We start from the raw sequence: 18,297 nt of genomic DNA on the forward strand, positions 1-18,297 counted from the left end.
AATAAAGTCTGGTAGGATGCAAGAAGTGAGATTTACCTTTAATTCTGCAGAGATCAGAAGGACAAGGCACTCAGTGTATGCAATTTCTGAAACATCCACACGTGGCCTGAGCAGAACCAAAGGCAGGAAGCAGCACAGGGGAAGTTCCTGCACTGCAGGGATCTCTTGTGATCCAGGAAAAGAAGAAGAGACAGTTGTGCCCACAGTGCTGTGAGGGGCCCAGGAGTGTTCCTGTGCCATCACCCAGCCCTGCCAGGCCAGGGCTGGCACCAGCAGCACTCACAGGGCAGAGAAGGGGCCCAGGAGGCTCAGCTGGAGCTGCTGCTTTGTCCCTGGCTGCCACTTCCACCCTGATAAAGCTCCATGGGGTCCCAGCACTGCCCTGTTGAGGCTCTCCCCTCATCCAGAACATTCTTTTCCAAGACCTCTCCCTGCTGGCACAGCTGGACCCTGCTCACATTGATCTTCCCAGGGCACAGAAAGGTAAAAGAGCAGCCACATCTGTCTGATTTCTCTATTACTGGATGGTTCTCCTGTTGCCCTTCCTGTGCCCTGAATTCCAAAGGGGATTTTCCAGTCACTGCTTTTATCCACCCACCTGAGTCAAGAGCTGCTGCTCTTCCATGGACATGTAACAGTAGGTGAAGAAGAGAAACTTCCTGAAAGAGTCAGCTATTAACTAGTTGAAGGCTACATCCCAGTTAAAGCCCCTCAGACAGGTGGGATTGTTTCCATGTGTTCCAGCCTGGCTGGCTGTGGAGGTGCAGACCTGGATGCACTTCCAGGCTGAACAGAGCAGCAGGAAGGTGCTGAGGTTGGATTTTGCTGGGATTCCTAGGTGTTTCCAGTACAAACCTGATGCTGACAGGCACTTGGGAGAGGCTGTCTCACTTCAGGAGGGAAGAGAGCACAGCTCTGACAGAACCATCACACTCGGAGCTGTTAATTTTATCCCTTTGTTTTTCTGAGCTGTTTTCACACCAAGTGATCTCACTTCAGCTCCCAGTATTCTCTATCATCCCATGTCCTGGCTGATACCATTAAAATGCAGCTTTGCCTTGAACTGAGATAACAATCAACAACTCCAACAATTTTTGCAAGTCCAAGAGGAAATCCAACTCCCTCATCCCGAAGCATGAGCCTGCTTCCAAAACTTCCCCCTGCATCAGCATGGAGCATTCCCAAGGTAGGTGTTCCACAGAACTATGGAACTCTGCTTTCTGTACAGGAATTTTATTGAAATCAAGGTAATGGTTTTTTACACTAATGCCTCAGTGCATCCTCAAGAAGGAAAGGAAGGATTTTCTTTAAAAATTGTTTGTACGTAAGACAAGAAATCATCCAAATGAACATGGTAACAGCATGATCCCTAAAACATGCACAGCTGGACCTGGGGCTGCAGGAGCAGGAGCTGCAGGGAGGGGGCTCCAACTTTACATTCAGAACAGAAAGAGAAGGAGGTGCCAGTAGCCACTGGCACTTTGTGGAGATCAAGATCCAATCACCCTTGGTGAAAATTCAGCCTAGCAGAAGACAAATCCAAAGGAGCCACTGTTCATAGAAGACTAACTCTTTACCTGGGCCCTGCTGGGAAGCTCCATGGTCGGTGCCACAAGGGAAGGAGCAGCAGAGCCGCCTCCCCACCCTGCCAGTGTCACCAGGACCTCAGGGCACCAACTTAGTGCTCCAGCTCAGACACCAGAAGAAGCCTCCCCTTCCATCCCTCAACTTCCCTGGGCCAAAAGCAGGTTCCTTCCCCCCTGAAGTGTGTTTCCGTTTTTTCCCTGGGAAAGGAGCCCCTCAGCTCCAGGACAGAAGTGTCCCCAGCTCTTTCCCAGGCCCCAGCAACTCCAGCTCCTCAGCCAGGCCTGGCTTGGGATGGAGATGTGCAGCTGGCACAGAAACAGCACCCCTGAGCCTGCATTTGGTTACCAGCCTTGGGTTTGGTTTGAAATCCTCCCAAAGGAGAACATTCATCCTCTGGCAGAGCCTTTCTCTCTCAGACCTTGGAGAGTCACCGGCCACCAACTCCAACCCTTCTCTGTCCTCCAGTTTCAGTGCACACCTTCCAGGAGAAGCACAAGCAGCAGCTCCCTGACACCTCAGCAAACCAGACTGGCCCCAAATTCACCGTAGCCAGTGCCAGAATTATACTCATTGCAGTCCACCCTCCAAAGAGGAGCAGGAGAAATCATCTGTGAGGAAGCAGATCCTGAACCGTGTGCAATCAGCCCCGTTGCTGTGTCCGTTCAGCCACCAGCCCAGGGGGAGATGAGGAAGAAGTGAGGATGAAGAGGCAGCCATTGCACATGCTGAGGTGACCCCATACCCTCCTCCTGCCTGCAGGATCACTGCAGGAACAGGGAGATTACCCCAGCAGCAGCACCTCCACCTGTGAGTGCACAAAGCCCAGACCCCATTTGTTCCTACCAGGGTGACACTGTGGCCTCCCCATGGTGCAGCACTGGGAGCCACCAGATGTGGCCAGATGTGCAGGAGAGGCTCTGTGGGACCCCTAACCCATCTGTCCCCTGTCCTTTGTGGGACAGTTCCATCCCAGGTGGGAGAGCTGCAGCCACCCTGTCCCCACCCACAGGAAGCCACACGGACACGGGGCCAGCATGCACAGAACCCTCAGTAGGGGTGGCATTGGGACAGCAAAAGGAACACAAAAATTCTTTCAAGTAATTAACCCAGCCCACTCTTGAGGTCACAGCTGTGGGAGCAGCGACCTACTGGGTCTGTCTGGGTGATAAGGCAAAAAGTCTGAAGTCCTGGAGGGATGGGAGGTGGAAGGTGGCAATGGTGACAGGAGGGAGTCACTCTGGAGGTTCCTTCTTCACACTCTGCCTCATCTCCTGGTGAGCAGCTCCAGCTCCAGTTACTTCTGCACGCAGCTGGGCCAGGCCAGCCCGCCACACAGAGCTGAGAGGATGATGTACAGGATCACCTGGGGAGGGAATTAGGGATTCCCAGCAGTCATTGACTGCCACAGCACACACATGGAAATCTCAGATGGTCAAAGCCTTGAAGAACATGTCTAACACTCTCCCGTCCCTCCACACTCCTGCAGCTGAGAAGTGTCCCCATGGAGGTGACAAAAGTGCTTCCCACCCTCACCCTGCAGTTGCTCCATCCACAGTCCTCATAGCTGGAGAGGAACCGTCACACCAAAAAAAAGCCATTTCAGAGTCACAGAATGAGATCCCACCAGGACTGAGAGATCAAAAGTCACCCCAGCTCAAGCAGGGCACCTCAGCTGCTCCTAGGGCAAGCAGGGGCAGCTCCTGGACACAGTGCTCCCATCTCCTCTCAGAGGGTAACAAAGGTTGGAAAAGACCTCCATGATCATCAAGTCCAACCTTGGATCAAATCCCCCATGTCCCTTAAACCATGTCACAACGTGCCACATCCACTCGTTTTCTGAACACCTCCATGGTGACCCCAGCACTGCCCTGGGCTTCATCTCTCTGTCACAGAAGGAATTTTTCCTAATATACAACCTGAATCCCCCAGTGCAACCTGACCCCATTTCCCCTCTTGCCTGGGAGAAGAGACCAATCCCCACCCCATCACAACCTCCTTCCAGGTACTTGTAGAGCCAAAAGGTCCCCCCTGAGCCTCCTCTTCTCCAGGCTAAGCCCCCTCAGCCACTGCCTGCAGTACTGATTGTCCAGGCCCTTCACCCTCTCCTCATACAAGCCCATCAAGAGACTCTGTCCTTGTTCTGCCCTCCCAGGCAGAGCTGGGCACACAAAGATCCCAGGACAGCAACAGGGATCTGGAGTGTCCAGGGGTTCAGCCTGGCACAGCAGCTCCAGGCTCCACACTCACAATGGACACGATGATGATGACGATGGTGAGCTTGAGGTTCTTCATACACATGGCTCGGGCAAGGTTCCTGCTGGTGGTTTTGAAAGTCACTGACTGCAAGAGAAAACAAGGGAAATCCCAGGATGGATTGGGCTGGAAGGGACCTAAGGCTCATCCAGTGCCACCCCCTGCCATGGCAGGGACAGCTTCCACAATCTCAGGCTGCACCAAGCCCCAGTGTCCAGCCTGGCTTGGACTCTGTCAGGGATCCTGGGTAACACGTTATGGAAAGCTTGTGGTTGTCCTGTCCCAAGTGTCCCGGCAATTCCATGCATCCAAAATAGGGTTTGGGCACCAAATGACCCCAAACTCCCCCAGGCTGGGCCAGTGCAGCCATTCCCACACCCATTCCCCACACAGCTTAGGCAGGATGCACCTGCCCACGAAGCAGCCATTCCAGCAGCTCATTTCACTGGGCAGTGCCAGCTTTTCCTACAAACCACCCTCCATGAGGCTGCAGCAGGCAGGAACCACATCCCCGGGAGCTGCAGTTCTACTGTGAGGCCCATTCCCAAGATGGGGAACAGAAGCCCTAGATCTCCAGGGCTGCTGAAGGAATTCCAGTCCCTTTCCCTAAAGCTTCACCTGAGCTTTCAGCCCTGCCATCACTTGAGGACAGGGGAAGGTCTGAACACCTGGAAGCTCCAGGGCTGTTCCCTGCTGGATAAACTCCAGGCATCTCTGCTGCCTTCCAAAGCAGGAGGGCTTTGGGACAGCTCAGGGATGTTTGGATCCCCACAGCCCCACACAGGAGCTCCTGGCACTCTCCCAGCCCGAGGACTGGATGCCACAGGAGCTGGGCACCAAGCCAGGATGCTGCAGAGGAGGATGCTGAGCCAGGGCCAGGGATTCCCAAAGAAAAGACAAAAAGCTTCCAGAGTGAACAGCACTTTGCTAGATAACTGTGCTTTATAATTGCATTAATTTGGGTTTTTTTTTTTTTGTCTTCACTTCCTCAGAAACACTCCAAGAAGCTCTGGAGTCTTTAAAGATTATTTAGATGCAACAACTCAGCTTTTTTAATTTTAAATCAGCCACATTTTCTCTGCTGGTATCAGAACAACTCCACAGATGCACATTTTCCAGTTTATTTGCATCCAGCTGCCTTCAGCCCAGGCTGACAGGGAAGTGTAAATTGTGATTTTATCTCTCCTATCACTGCAGATAATGAGAGGGTTTTCCCCATCCTGGGCACAAGGGATGAGGACAGGGATGTGTCACCCTTGGCTGGCTGTGGCACAGGCAGCAGGGGGAAGCTGGATCTTTCCCAAACTGGGAAGCAGCTGGGAAACAGCTTGGAGGGGGAAGGATTCCCTGCAGGTCTCGATTCCTCTGTGTGCTTTAAGTGTCTCCAGGTGCTGTCCCTACCTCCCTGCTCCAGTAACACAACTTCCACAGACTCACCGAATCCACGAGATTCTCTGTTTTATCAATCAGCAGCTCCAGCTTCTCTCCTCTTTGTGCCACAAGGTCTGGAGAAAAGAGACAAAAAATCCAGCTCCGAAGGTGAAATCCCAGAGCAAAAAGCTGCCCCCAACACCCAAGCCCAAGCCAGGAGCTCCTGGCTGTAGTTTCTACCCTCCCTGGGATAACCAGGGCCTTAGGGAACAGCCTCACATCACACAGGCTGCATTTTGGGACTGAATTCTGCTCAACTCCAGATCTCACCCTCTATTTTGAATGATCAGACTTGGCAACACCCAAACCCAAACTAAAAGCAGCTGCAGAGAGCGTTTCCCAAAGAAGCAGTACCTATGTTCCGGACCATGATCCCTTTGAGTTCATCGATCTGGGCTTGTGTCTCTGCCACCTGGTCTGGGCCCTTGCTCTCTGAGTGGTATTTCTGCAACAGAGAACAAATGTTTTACTCTTTGAGCTAGGTCTTATGAGCTCCAAGAGGAATTTATTACACTTGAGATAGCTTTGCTACTTGGAATGGTACAAAACTAGTAGGATGGTTTTTGAGGTTGTGTTGGAAATAGAAAAAGGTTTAATAAAATGCAAAATAACAAAGCTCTTACAGAGAAAAACTTGAGTTAGGGGTAAGAGGTTTGTGCTCTTGTTAAAACACTCTATAAAAGTGATTATTTCTTTTGTTTTCTTTTTTTTTTTTTTAGTGAATTATTTACACAAGACCTCTTGGCTTCTGTCTAATTGGGTAGCTCTAGGTCTGAGGTGAAATCTTAAAGGTCTTATGAGATGTCTTTTTACTAAATTGAGGAGAGAAACTTTTGGGCTTTTTGCCTTTTTAAGCAGACAAAGAATAATTTGGTGACTCCGTCAACAGGGGTCACATTCCTACAAGAACAGGCAGGGAAAACAGAAGCCTCAAAAACTAGGAGCCAGGTAAAACAGGAGCCTCAAAAACCAGGAGCCAGGGAAAACAGGAGCCTCAAAAACCAGGAGCCAGGGAAAACAGGAGCCTCAAAAACCAGGAGCCAGGGAAAACAGGAGCCTCAAGAAGCCAACAGTTTGGGAATGCCACACCAGATGGTGAAGGTGGCCACTTTGAGTGGCCTGACTGCTCTCCCCAAAGGAATGGAGCCATCCCATGTCCCAGAGCCATCCCATGTCGCAGAGCCGTCCCAGAGGATCTCCCCTGTCACCTCCTGGGTACAGCTGAGCCCTCACTGACAGCTTTGCTGCTGCCAGCCCCTCTGGTGTTTATCCTGAGCACCATTCCTGTCATCCCTCCCCCTCCATTCCCTTCACAAGTGACAGGGACTTCTCTCAGACTGTTCCTCCAGTTTGGGGATCCCAGGGATCCTCTGGTGACTGCACAACTCAGGATGGGTCAGAGCAGCACGAGCCAACCCCACGTTAAAGGAACCTGAGTGTTTGCAGGATCCAAGGCCCAGTCAGCATCAGGGAACTGAGCTCTGCTATTCCTGCATGGATTTTAGTCACTGCTCACATCACGACAGCTTTGCTCCATGATCACCCATGTAGCTGCTTAAATCCTGATTTTCTTCTGGTTAGGAGTTCAATTTCTGACAGCACAGGGAGCCAGTCTGAAACTGCCACCCCCACCTGGGCAGTCACAGCTCACGGTGACAGCACCAAATCAGCAGCTCCTCCACCTCCACCTTCTCCTCAAGGGAGATTCCCAGGAGGTTTCAGACTGGCCACTGTCAATGCTGGGCACTGGTTTTACTGGAAGCACAGTCTCCCTTTCCAGGATTATCTGAGTGCTGCACTTGAGCTGGGACTGGATCTTTGCCTCACACGGGAACCTCCTGGAGAACATCCCTGCTCCTGCAAAGCAAGGAATGTCAGCCCTCACATCACATGGGATCAGGGGAGGGAAGGGCTCTGTCAGCGCTGAACTCCCCTCACCTGACCCCTGGATCCCAGCAATTTGGAAAAGCTCAGGCAGCTCCTCCTGTGCTGAGGGAGATGGAAAGGCTGGGATTTTAGAGGAATATCAGCCCCATGGCTCCAAAGACAGTCTGGCTTTTCTGATAAGGCAATTCCAGATTATTCCAGCCCTGAAGAGCTTATAAAGTGATGAGTCAGCACTTTGGGTAGTTTCAGTCCCCACACACCAAAGCCTGGTGGAGAGGAAAAGCTCTTTCCTCACACACAGGAAGTTAATCCTATTCATTCTGCACTGGCATTATTCCTTGATCTCCCCCTGCTGTGGAAGGCAAGGAGCAGCTCCTGGAATGAACTCCTGTGACTCTCCCTGCTCCAAACCACCTGCACAGCCCCAAATTCCAGGGCAAACTTCAGGCAGGAGCAGTGCAGGTGCAAATCCTTCCTCAGAGCCCTGGCCCCACCCTGCACCACCACACAACTGGTACAGCTGGGACTGCTCCACAATTCCTACACTGGGGAGGGTTTTGCTGTCTCCACAAAGGGCCCCTCCCCCTGCAGCTGTGAGACCCCCAAACCTGGTCCTTCCATGGGATAAGCAGCAAAAGAGCCAAGCCCTCTCTGGAGAACAGCCCCAGCAGAGCTCTGAGAGCCTCCCACCCCACAGGCACAGCCGCACCACAGGCTGGGGACAGCCCTAAAGCCACCATTCCCAGGACACCTCATCTATAATCCAAGGGACATCTCAAACCCCCCCCAAAACCCCACGCAAGGAGGATTTCTGGGGAAGCTGGGCTGGCAGGGAGCAGCCAGGGGCCTCACCAGCTGTGCAGCCAGCACAGAGGAGAACTCGCTGTTCATGGCGTAGGGCAGGGCGGTCTGTGCCCGTGAGCCGTACGTGGTCTGGAACCGCTTCTTGATCTCGTTCAGGAACATGAAGGCTCTGGAGCGCTCAAAGTCCTGCCAGCAGAGAGCACAGAGAGTCAGCACAAACAGCCTGCAGAGCTGGGAGCTGCAGCTCCCAGCTCTGCCTGGCTGTGACACTGGCTGTGACACTGGCCGCCCTGGGGCTGTGCCAGCTCCAATTCTGCTCTGAGGGGGAGGATTTCCTGCAGCACTTCCAGAATTCAGGTGCACCAGGCAAATTCCACTGGCAACTGGAATGGTCTCTGCGCCACCAACCCACTGCACCGAGAGAGAAACTCAGCAAAGCCAAGAACTTCACCCCAAAACTCACAATCCACAGGACTGGAAGGTCCCTCCTGTGGCAGGGTTGGAATGGGATGATTTTGAAGGTCACTCTGGACCCAAAGCATCCCACAACTCCAATCTGAGCTCCAGGCTGAGTTCAAAGCTGCAACTGAGGTTACAGCAGCTCCAGTAGGAGAAAAGGCACCTCAGAGCAGCCCTCACTAATAACTGTCATATGGAAACCAAAATTCCCCAATTTTCCAGGGCCTGCCTGGGCTGTAGCTGTGTCCCCAGTACTCACATCATCTGTGATGCACAGGTAAATGATCCTGTCCTGACAGATGTAATGGAACAGGTAACTGCAGGGAATAGAAAGCAACAAACAAAACATCACTGGAAGCTGCCACATTTCCAGAATTTCGTTTTCCAGAAGCCACTGCTGCCTGTGGGGCCTTTGGGGGCTGGCAAGAGAAAATCCCAGTAATTCTATGGAGCTGGCACAGATAAACAGGTCCAAGGTAAATGTCCAGGGAAGTGAGGCTGGGGCACAGGTCTCTGCCCTGAAGGTCTGTTCCCATTAAATGTTCAAAAACCCTTGCACATACACAACTCTCCAGGAAGGAGTGAGGTGAAACATGTCTGGTACCAGCCTGCAGATTCCTCAGAGAGGACAAGAAGAATCCCAACAGCAGAGAGAGAGAGTAACCCAAGAATTCCTAATGCCAGAGGGCTGCTTTTCCTTGGAGATTTATACAAAAGACACAGAAGTTCTTCTTAAAAACAAAAAGAACTCATTAAATGAATGTAAGGAGTTCAAAGTTCCTCAAGTTTTTCCTGTTTCAGAACGGGATGAACTATCTTGGACAGAACCCAGGGAGTTTTTTAGCCTATAGGCTGGGAGGCAGAGGATCCCTGGGAGGCTCCAGACAGGAGGAACAACTCCAAGTGCTTACCGAGCTTCACAGCTCCCACATTCTGCCCAGTTATCTCAAAAAAGGCACCACAGCACTCCTGAAACTCAACTTTTCACTTGGTTGAACAGCACTCAAGGCAAAGTTATTTCCTTTCACTTAAAGAAATGACTTAAAATATTAAAATTTATCCTTAAAATTCCAGCAGGAGAGAAGAGCTGCAGCATCCAAGGTGTGTCAGACTCCAGAGCAGGCACTGCCTCCAAAACATCTCCCACAGGGACTGGCTGTGCTCCTGAGCAAGCCCAGTTCTGTATCCTCAGAACAGCTCTGACACAACAGCTTGGGCACCAGAGAGGATCCAGCCATGCTGCCAATTCCTAAAAACCAGCTGGAATGGGCTCCAACACTTTTAAATCTGGTTTCTCCACAGTTGTTTTAGTTTGTTCCCATTGACTCACCCACTTCCCATGTGCAGGAAGTCACAGGTGATGAAGCATCATTACTCCCTGTCCTACCAACACTGACCAAGGGTTCAGAGAGCTGGGGAAATCCTGGGAGAAACCTCTCTGTCCTGCAGACTAGATTTGGGGCAGCTCAGGATGACCCCATGTGATCTGTGAGCACAGCTTGTCTCAAAGCCCCCAAGAAGGGTAACAGTTTCACCTAAAGCCAACTTCAAGCCTCAGAAAATCCAGGGGAAGTTTCCAGAAGCCAAACTCCAAAGATTCCACAGCTGGGCACCCTCCAGCTCCCTTTGGAATTGTATAGAAATGGAAGATTTGATTTTATATCAACTGCTGCTGGAGCTGAACTGAAATCCTGGTTATGCTGCAAAGTTCTGGGGGACATAAAGTAGCTACTGAGCTGGTGGCATGTTCCATCAAATGGGAATTCAGGCAGAAAAAACCTGCAGAATCACTGAAACACCCCCAAACACACCCCCACCCAGTTTCTCCCTGTCCTCACAAGTCCCCCAGAGCCAAGGAGAGGGGTTACTCACTTGCCATGGGAATAGGTCAGTTTGTTGTTCTCGGATGGGATTTTGGCCAGGATCTGCTCGGTCACCTCCAGGAAGTTGCCCCCACACCAGGCGTGCTTGGCCAGGATGGTGGTGCCCCTCGCCACAACTGCAAACAGGATGGCCATGGCTACTCTCCTGCTTGGGACACAACAGGGGGACATCAGGACTGGGGGCACCTGCAGGGTGGCACAGGGACCTGCACAGTGTCCCCTGGCACAGGGAGCAGGACGTGGCCAGGACTCAGCCAGGACGCCACGACCACAAAGTTGTCTCATTTCCCCCTTTTAGGCTCTGCTCACAATGACACAAAACCCTCTAGAAAAAGGGGTTTTATCACCTCTGTGCCCTGTGAGGGTGGCAAAGCTGAGGTTGCCCAGAGAAGCTGTGGAGCCAGCATCTCTACCTGAAGAGCAACCAAGGCAGAAACCAGACCCAACAGGTTTATGAGGATGAAAGAAAACTAAACCTTGGATAAGTCACATTAAATGTTCCTCACAGCAGAGGGAAGGGCAACCCCAAAAGCCAGAGCAGCCGTGGCTGCCCCTGGATCCCTGGCAATGCCCAAGGCCAGGCTAGATGGGGCTTGGAGCCACCTGGGTTAGCAGAAGGCGCTGGGAGTTGGAACTGGATGAGCTTCAAGCTCCCTTCCAATCTCAAACCATTGTGGGATTCCCTAAGTCTCCAGAGCTGGAAAAACATCCCTGCTGCCACAGAAAGGGACATTCTTAATCAGCTCAAGTATCAGCACATTAATCTACAGCCAAAGCCAGATCTAACACATGGCACACATGTCAGAGCCCAGCTGGGACAGCTGGCCTGCTCATCCTGCACATCCATAAGCCTCTTTTCTGCTCAGGAAGGACTTAGGACGACTTTGGACCCTGCAAAACCCAAAAATCTCATTTTTCACTTTGCACTTAGACCCTACTTATTACCTGCTCTGCTCTGTGCCTCGACAGATCTGGCACGATCACAGACCTCTCCTGAATCCCCCAGGAGACCTCTCTGGGAACAGCCACAGACCAGGAGTGCTGGCTGAGCTTCTGGATCCAGATTTTCCATCTCCCTGGCACTGCCTGCTGAGAATTAGGGATCTCTTCTGGATTAACAAGGCCATGAAAGGAGATCCAACCACCACCCCAGCAGGGCTCACCTGGGCAGGCTGAGCCCCACTGACTCAGGCTTGGCCAGCACTGACCAGAGCATCTCCAAACCTCCCACAGGTCTGAGCCCAGCATTGGAGGAGAAAAGGATAAAGGCATGGATTTACTCACAGGACAGACTCCACACAACCACCTGGGAGCACTGCCAAGGGGAACAGAACCATGGAATGGCTGGGGCTGGAAGGGACCTCAAGACCATCCCCATGGCAGGGACACTTTCTGCTGTCCCAGGTGGCTCCAAGCCCCAATGTCCAGCCTGGCCTTGGCCACTTCCAGGGATCCAGGGGCAGCCACAGCTGCTCTGGCCGTTGGGGTTGCCCTTCCCTCTGCTGTGAACAGCATTTAATGTGACTTATCCAAGGTTTAGCTTTCTTTCATCCTCATGAAAAATTTGTTGGGTCTGGTATCTGCCTTGGTTGCTCTTCAGGTAGAGATGCTGGCTGCTGCAGGAAGCTTCCAAGGAATTGCTTATTCCTTTATGTTTCAGCTCTTAGTAATCTCCACTTTGGCTCAATTTCAGGTTGAAATGCTCCTGTCTTAAATAAGATTATGAGCTAACTCAGCCCAGGGAATTCACTGCACCCTCCTGTCCCTGCAGAGCCAGTGGACACAGAGGATTTGGCCAGCCCAGGGCTGCCCCAGACCGTGGAGCAACACCAGGGCACAGCCTGGAATCACCAACACCTCTTGAGCAATCAGCTGAGTGTCCAGCACCACAAAACCACTGTCTGCTCCTGCAGTCACCCAGGAGCCACAGAAAGGAGCAGAAAATACATCCCCAAAGCCTGCCCCTGCCCTGCAAGGACCAGCTGAAACTCAGAGTACAGAACCCACACACACAGACACCTCAGTGCCCTGGGCAGAACAAGGGCAGCCCCAGCTGAGGATTGTGAAGTGGTTTAGACAACTCCTACAAATCTCTGCTCTTTTCATATTGGATATTAATGGAACCTGAGGTGACACTTCAGCAGCAGAGTGAGGTGACACTCGCTGGCACTGCAGGATCCCACAGTCCTCAATTCCCTGAGTTCCTGGCTCTCACCTCCCCAGATTCACAGCCCTCATCTCCCCGAGTTCACAGTCCTGACTCCCCAAATTCCTGGCCCTCGCTGTGCTCAGGACACAGGAGCTCTGTGCCTGGCAGTAACACCAGCCCCAGCTCTGAGCAGAAGGGGTTAAATGAAGTAAAAGAGATTAACCAGGAGCATTTTTCTCCCTGAGCAGCCCCATACCAGCCATGTGTTACTCCTGTTACTAACACAAATCTGCTAACTGCCACAGAACGTCCTTCTTCAGCAGTTACAGGAGAATGAAATCCCTTTAAATCAACCCCAGTCAAAAAAGCAGAGCTTTTTTTCTATCTAAACTTACAATGTTACACAGCTGGAAGCAGCCAAGACCAAACCTTCCAAAAAGACAATGCAAGATGCATGAGCTGCTGTCTGAGGTCCCTCTGGGGACTGAACTGAAGGATCCTAGAAACACAGAAGTGTTTGGGTAAGAGGGACCTCAAAGCCCCTCCAGTGCCACCCCTGCCATGGGCAGGGACACATTCCACTGTCCCAGGCTGCTCCAAACCCCAGTGTCCAGCCTAGCCTTGGACATTCCAGGGATCCAGAGGCAGCCCCAGCTGCTCTGGACACCCTATGCCAGGGCCTGCCCACCCTCACAGGGAACAATTCCCTCCCAATACAAGGGCACAGAAAAAAGGCACAGAAAAACCTCTTAAGGTACATCAGAAACACAGGCTCAGTCTCAGCATGATGTTTAAAACTCCTGTAAGGATGATTTACTGTTTTCCAGCAACTCTTCTGGCCCAGAAGATTCCCTCTCAGTGCCAGTGAGCAATGGAAAGTCCCTGCCTGCACTTCCAGAAATCCTCTTAACAGAAAGCAAAGGGCACTGCAGAACAAGGGGAGGTGTTGCAACCCAGTCAGTTGCAAACTGCTGCAATAAAGAGATCGTTTGAGCAGGGTGAGCTCAGCAGAATACAGCCCAGGCTTCCCTTTAACCTCTGCTGGGCAGATGGAAAAATTGTTATTTCATTACAGAATATTCCACCGTGAAGTCCTGGGGCTCTCCTGTTCATTTTGAACCTGAGATTTGTGACATTTGTGCTCCAACTTATCCCAAGTTCAGCCTCCTTTCTGCACACAGTTTACTTCAGGTTCCCCCACTTCATCAGTACGGGACCAAATCACCAAGGAAATGAATCCACGTGGACTTCCAGCCCCATCACCTTTCCTGGAAGCAGCATTGCAGGGTTTAGAGGAGGGTAAGGACACACAACACAATGGTGATTGAGTAAGCAGCTCTCTAAAAAGGGAACACGTGCAGCCCAAAGCATGGAATCAGGGAATTGTTTAGGCTGGAAAAGCCCTCCAAGAGCATCGAGCACAACCATTCCCCAGCACTGCCAAGGCCACACTGACCCATGTCCCCAAGTGCCACATCCACATGGCTTTAAATCCCTCCAGGGGTGGGCACTCCGCCCCTGCCCTGGGTCCTGTGCCAGGGCTGGACAGCCCTGTCCAGGCCAGAATGTTCCCAATATCCCACCTAAACCTCCCTGGCACAGCCACATCCTGCCATCCTGTCACTGTCCCCTGGGAGCAGAGCCGGATTCCCTCCAGCCTCCCTGCACCCCCTGCCAGCACACCTGTGCTTAATTAATTAACTAATTAAACCATGCAGTCCTACATCCACAACATCGTCCACTCCCAGACACAGCAGTAACACCTCAATAATAGGTAATACATGGGTAACAGCCCAGTAACAAGCCAGCAACACACTAATAACACCCCAATAACAGGCCAGTAACACACTAATAACATCTCAACAACATACTGGTAACAGCCCCGGTAACAGGCCAGTAACACGGTAATAACAACCCAGTAACACAGTGTTATAACACCCCAGTAATACCACAGTAATATCCCAGTAACATCCCCGGTTGTTACAGGCCAGTGGTACACTAATAACACGCCAGCAGCACTAATAACATCCTAGTAAAACGGCAATAACACATCAGTAACACGGCAATAACCCACCAGTACCATCCCAGTAACACGGCAATAACACACCAGTACCATCCCAGTAACACGGCAATAACACACCAGTAACACCCCAGTAACACGCCAGTAACATGCCGGTAACATCCTAGTAACACACTAATTACATCCCAGTACCACATCAGTAACACACCCATACCACATCAGTAGCACACCAGGCCAGCAGCTCTCCCGTAACACGCCAATAACCCCACGGTAACCGCGGTCACCCCGCTGTGCTCGCCCCCGTGCCTGTGCCCCGCTCCCGGCGCCGAGCGCGGCCTCCTCCCGCCGGCAGCGCCTGCCTGCCGGCCGCAGGGCTAGGGCTGTGCCCGGCCCGAACCCCGCACCCAAACCCCCGGCCCGGCCCGGCCAGGGCTCCGGAACGCCTCGGGCCCCCCGCGCTCACCGGCGCTCCCGGGCCCCACCGGCCCCGCTCGGCCCCGCCCGGCCCGGCCCGGCCCCGACGTAGTTCCGGCCGCGGGGCCGCCGGGAGCCCGGAGCCGCGGGCCCGGAACCGCCATGGCCTGCACCGGCAGTGGGCCCTCGCTGGAAACCGTGAGGGGGCACCGGGGGCGGTGGGTGGGATCGGGTCGGGGTCGGGGGGCCCCGCTCGCTCCCGTACAGGAGGTGGAGCGGGGGGCTGGGCCCTGCTCCTGAGGAAAAGCAGCCTCACGTTGTGCCGGGGGAGGGTCAGGTTGGATATCAGGGAAAATTCCTTTGTGGACAGGGCTGTCCAGCCCTGGCACAGGGCCCAGGGCAGGGGTTGGGTGCCCGTCCCTGCAGGGATTTAAAGCCGTGTGGATGTGGCACCTGGGGACATGGATTGGGGTGGCCTTGGCAGTGCTGGGGGATGGTTGTTCTCGTTGCTCTTGGAGGGCTTTTCCAACCTCAGCGATTCCGTGCTTCCATGATTCTGTCATTCCCAAGTCTGGCTTAGTGGTAGCACACCCTCGTGTGTGGGGAGGTGGCATCAACATCAGGACAAATGGTGTCAGGATGGCTCCAAGGGACACTCTTTCGTGCTGTGGTGAACAGCAGCAGGTGGAGGCCAGGACTAACCTGGTTTAAAACTAAGTGGAATTTTGGAGCTTTCCCTCCTCCCTGAAGGTGTTTTGGTCCCACAGCAGCATCAGAGGTGGCCCAGCGAGATCTACAACCCTCCCAGCTACTCTGGGAAGCTGAACATGGGAGCTGATCCTCACCCTTCAGGTGTCCCGACCTCAGGGGGGTCACAGCTTCTCTCCTCTCCCACTGGTGACAGATCCAGGCGGATGGGATGGACGGGAACTGCGTCACATTCGTGCTGCACGACGAGGATCACACCCTGGGCAACTCCCTGCGCTACATGGTCATGAAGAAGTGAGTGGGGCCTCTGAGGGACCTCCCTGCCCTGCTCTGGCCTTCTCCTTCCTGATCCACACCTCAGCTGTCCCTGGGACGAGGCAAATGATCCCAGATCCCCTCTGTGCATGCCCTTCCAGCCTTTGTGTCAGACATGGAGCCCTGCGCCCACCTGCTGCTCCTCCTTTTCCTTGTGCTGTGCCAGGACCCTGAGAGCACCAACAGCCCTTAAAGGGCCTGACCAGCCTCTCCTGAGCCTCCACCCACACCCTCCCCTGCCCAGGAACCCAAGTTAAGCTCAGCCCATGGCTATCAGTCCCTCCTGAGCTGCTGGAGGAGTAACTGAGTCCTGGACTCCATTTGCTGCCCAGAGAGGCTGTGGATTTCCCATCCCTGGAACTGCCCTAGGCCAGGTTGGATATTGGGGCTTGGAGCATCCTGAGATAGTGGAAGGTATCACTGGCCGTGGCAGGGCTGGGACTGGGTGGCCTTTAAGGTCCCTCTGATAAATCACTGTGGCAACATAAAAGAAGCTGGTGGCCGAAGCTGAGGGCAAAGCTCCAGCACTCAGCTCAGCTGGAAGGAGAGGCCTTGCAACATTTTGGGAACTCCTCCAGTGCCCTGGACCTCTTCCACCCAGCAGAGCAGCAGCAGGTTTGGTTCCAGAGAGAATTCCAAGCATCCAGGACCCCGTGTTTGGATCTGCAGAGCTGGCACTGCTCTGGTTGTGGTGCCAGCACAGTTCCAGCCGTGTCTTTGCCCTGCAGAGCTCCAGCTCAGTTCAGAGAGAGATGGGTGTGAGGGAACAAGGACACACAGGGAGTTTCCTCTCAGCACATCCCTCCCCTAAGTCATTCTAGAAACATCCAGAGCCCCAGCAAGCCTGGCGTGCCTTGAGCCTCTGACTTCTCTGGCATTTGCTGTGCTTTAGCCTGGGTTTCACTGCTCCCTCTCCCCTCTGCCCTCCTGCAGCCCTGACGTGGAGTTCTGTGGCTACTGCATCACACACCCCTCGGAAAGCAAGATCAACTTCAGGATCCAGACCAGAGGTGAGGCTGGGGGCTGTCCCTCTGTGGCTGAGGCCCTGTTCTCATGGAATTTCTGCTGCTCATGCCAGCTTCCCAAGAGTCTGTTAAATAAAGGAAAGCCCTTTCTCCCTGCCCTCTCCCAGGCAGTGCAGTGCTGAGCCCCTTTGCTGAGCCTCAGAGGCTGCTCCCAGAATTCTGCTCCAGCTGCAGTAGGAATGCAGCATCCCTGGGGAGGTAAGAACTGCCCTTGGGAAGCCACCTCCCGTGTCCCTAATCCACCTTTTCCCATCTTTTCCCAAAGGGGCCCTTCCTGCTGTGGAGCCATTCCGGAAAGGGCTGAATGACCTGATGGGTGTATGCCAACATGTGCTCAACACCTTTGAGGTGAGACATTCCTGGGGAACTCAGGGTCTGTTCTGTCCCTTGGGTCATTCCTGGGGAGCTCAGGGTCAGTTCTGTCCCTTGGGCCATTCCTGGGGAACTCAGGGTCTGTTCAGTCCCTTGGGCCATTCCTGGGGAGCTCAGGGTCTGTTCTGTCCCTTGGGCCATTCCTGGGGAGCTCAGGGTCTGTTCTGTCCTTTGTTCCCAGAGTGGGAGGCTGAGGCCTGTGTTGGAGACAGCTTTGGCAGGAAAACCTGGGAGTTTTTTTGGCCAGGCTCTGGCTGATCCGTGGCATGGCCTGGCTCCCTTTCCCTTGGAGTGACTGTAAAGTTCAGTCACTTCCAAAAAAAGCACCTGGAGCTCTGTCAGAGCTTCCCAGCCTTTCCAGGCTCCGGCCAGAGCAGTTCCCACACAGGAGGGTGGTGACTCTGTGCCACCCCAGGGACACATTGGTGACATTTGTGCTTTGTTTTTGTTTCAGAGGAGCATGAAGGAGTTCAGGGCACAGAAGGAGGAGGAGATGCAGTAGCCTTTGGGAATGGCATGGATGTGTAACCTCTGTGTGTTGAATTCCCAGTGTCCAAACGAGGTCATTTTTGTTGTTGGTTTTTTTTATGACTTTGCTGCAAAATGTATTTTCTTTAATAATAAAATTTATTAATTTAGATGCTGCAGAGCTCACCATATGTTCTGCTCAGCACAGGGATGGAAAGTCATAGAACGTGCAGACAGATTGCTACACAGATTGGGAAATTTGGGAAAATTTCTGCTCCACAGATTGGGAAAATGGGCTGGTCTTGATATTCCTCAGTTTCTGTTTTCCTTGAAACCCATTTGTCTTTATGATTTATTTGTAAAACGTTTACATTTCAGTGAAGGTTAAGCTAAAAGTCCACCCCAACACCTGAAAAATGTTTAAATTGCAGGTCTCATCTCTTCTCCCCTTTTCCTCTCTCCATTTTTTTCTATGACAAGGTAGAAGGGGGAAAGAAGGAAAAGAGAGAGAGGGGAAAAGAG

General features: G+C 52.9%; 2 protein-coding genes across 9 annotated transcripts; one reads left to right on the forward strand and one right to left on the reverse strand.

Moving 5' to 3' along the window:
• Positions 1 to 9: 9 nt before the first annotated feature.
• VAMP7 (vesicle associated membrane protein 7) lies at positions 10 to 15,013 on the reverse strand. Of its 6 annotated transcripts, none has more exons than XM_053955318.1 (9): positions 14,780 to 14,919; positions 12,849 to 12,952; positions 10,294 to 10,452; positions 8,681 to 8,738; positions 8,011 to 8,148; positions 5,626 to 5,716; positions 5,278 to 5,345; positions 3,835 to 3,927; positions 10 to 2,950 (listed from the first exon to the last, which is right to left on the reverse strand). In XM_053955318.1, exons 3-9 carry the CDS (start codon positions 10,437 to 10,439, stop codon positions 2,882 to 2,884), a joined length of 663 nt encoding a protein of 220 aa, XP_053811293.1. In that variant the 5' UTR covers positions 10,440 to 10,452; positions 12,849 to 12,952; positions 14,780 to 14,919; the 3' UTR covers positions 10 to 2,881. The 6 variants fall into 6 exon arrangements, with proteins under 6 accessions (XP_053811293.1, XP_053811290.1, XP_053811292.1 ...); XM_053955315.1 differs by having other exon boundaries at positions 10,294 to 10,449; positions 14,688 to 14,919; XM_053955317.1 differs by having other exon boundaries at positions 14,688 to 14,919.
• On the forward strand, positions 15,002 to 17,945 carry LOC128794983 (DNA-directed RNA polymerases I and III subunit RPAC2-like). 3 transcript variants are annotated; one of them, XR_008433344.1, is made up of 5 exons: positions 15,002 to 15,085; positions 15,792 to 15,889; positions 16,844 to 16,920; positions 17,043 to 17,283; positions 17,762 to 17,777. XR_008433344.1 is itself a non-coding variant. In XM_053955321.1 (5 exons), exons 1-5 carry the CDS (start codon positions 15,050 to 15,052, stop codon positions 17,807 to 17,809), a joined length of 342 nt encoding a protein of 113 aa, XP_053811296.1. In that variant the 5' UTR covers positions 15,002 to 15,049; the 3' UTR covers positions 17,810 to 17,945. The 3 variants fall into 3 exon arrangements, 2 of the variants coding, with proteins under 2 accessions (XP_053811296.1, XP_053811295.1); XM_053955321.1 differs by having other exon boundaries at positions 17,201 to 17,283; positions 17,762 to 17,945; XM_053955320.1 differs by lacking the exon at positions 17,762 to 17,777 and having other exon boundaries at positions 17,043 to 17,133; positions 17,201 to 17,283.
• Positions 17,946 to 18,297: the final 352 nt, after the last annotated feature.

This window comes from Vidua chalybeata, chromosome 14 (assembly GCF_026979565.1).
Source record: "Vidua chalybeata isolate OUT-0048 chromosome 14, bVidCha1 merged haplotype, whole genome shotgun sequence".
NCBI classification, from domain to species: Eukaryota; Metazoa; Chordata; class Aves; order Passeriformes; family Viduidae; genus Vidua; species Vidua chalybeata.

Coding starts and splice junctions, on each gene's coding strand:
- LOC128794983 (XM_053955320.1), top strand. CDS start 15,050: ATGGCCTGCACCGGCAGTGGGCCCTCGCTGGAAACC. Junction 15,086..15,791: donor GTGGGCCCTCGCTGGAAACC/GTGAGGGGGCAC, acceptor CACTGGTGACAG/ATCCAGGCGGATGGGATGGA. Junction 16,921..17,042: donor CTTCAGGATCCAGACCAGAG/GTGAGGCTGGGG, acceptor GCCCTCTCCCAG/GCAGTGCAGTGCTGAGCCCC.
- VAMP7 (XM_053955314.1), bottom strand. Junction 8,149..8,680: donor ACCTGTGCATCACAGATGAT/GTGAGTACTGGG, acceptor CTCTGCTGGCAG/GACTTTGAGCGCTCCAGAGC. Junction 5,346..5,625: donor GATCATGGTCCGGAACATAG/GTACTGCTTCTT, acceptor TCTTTTCTCCAG/ACCTTGTGGCACAAAGAGGA.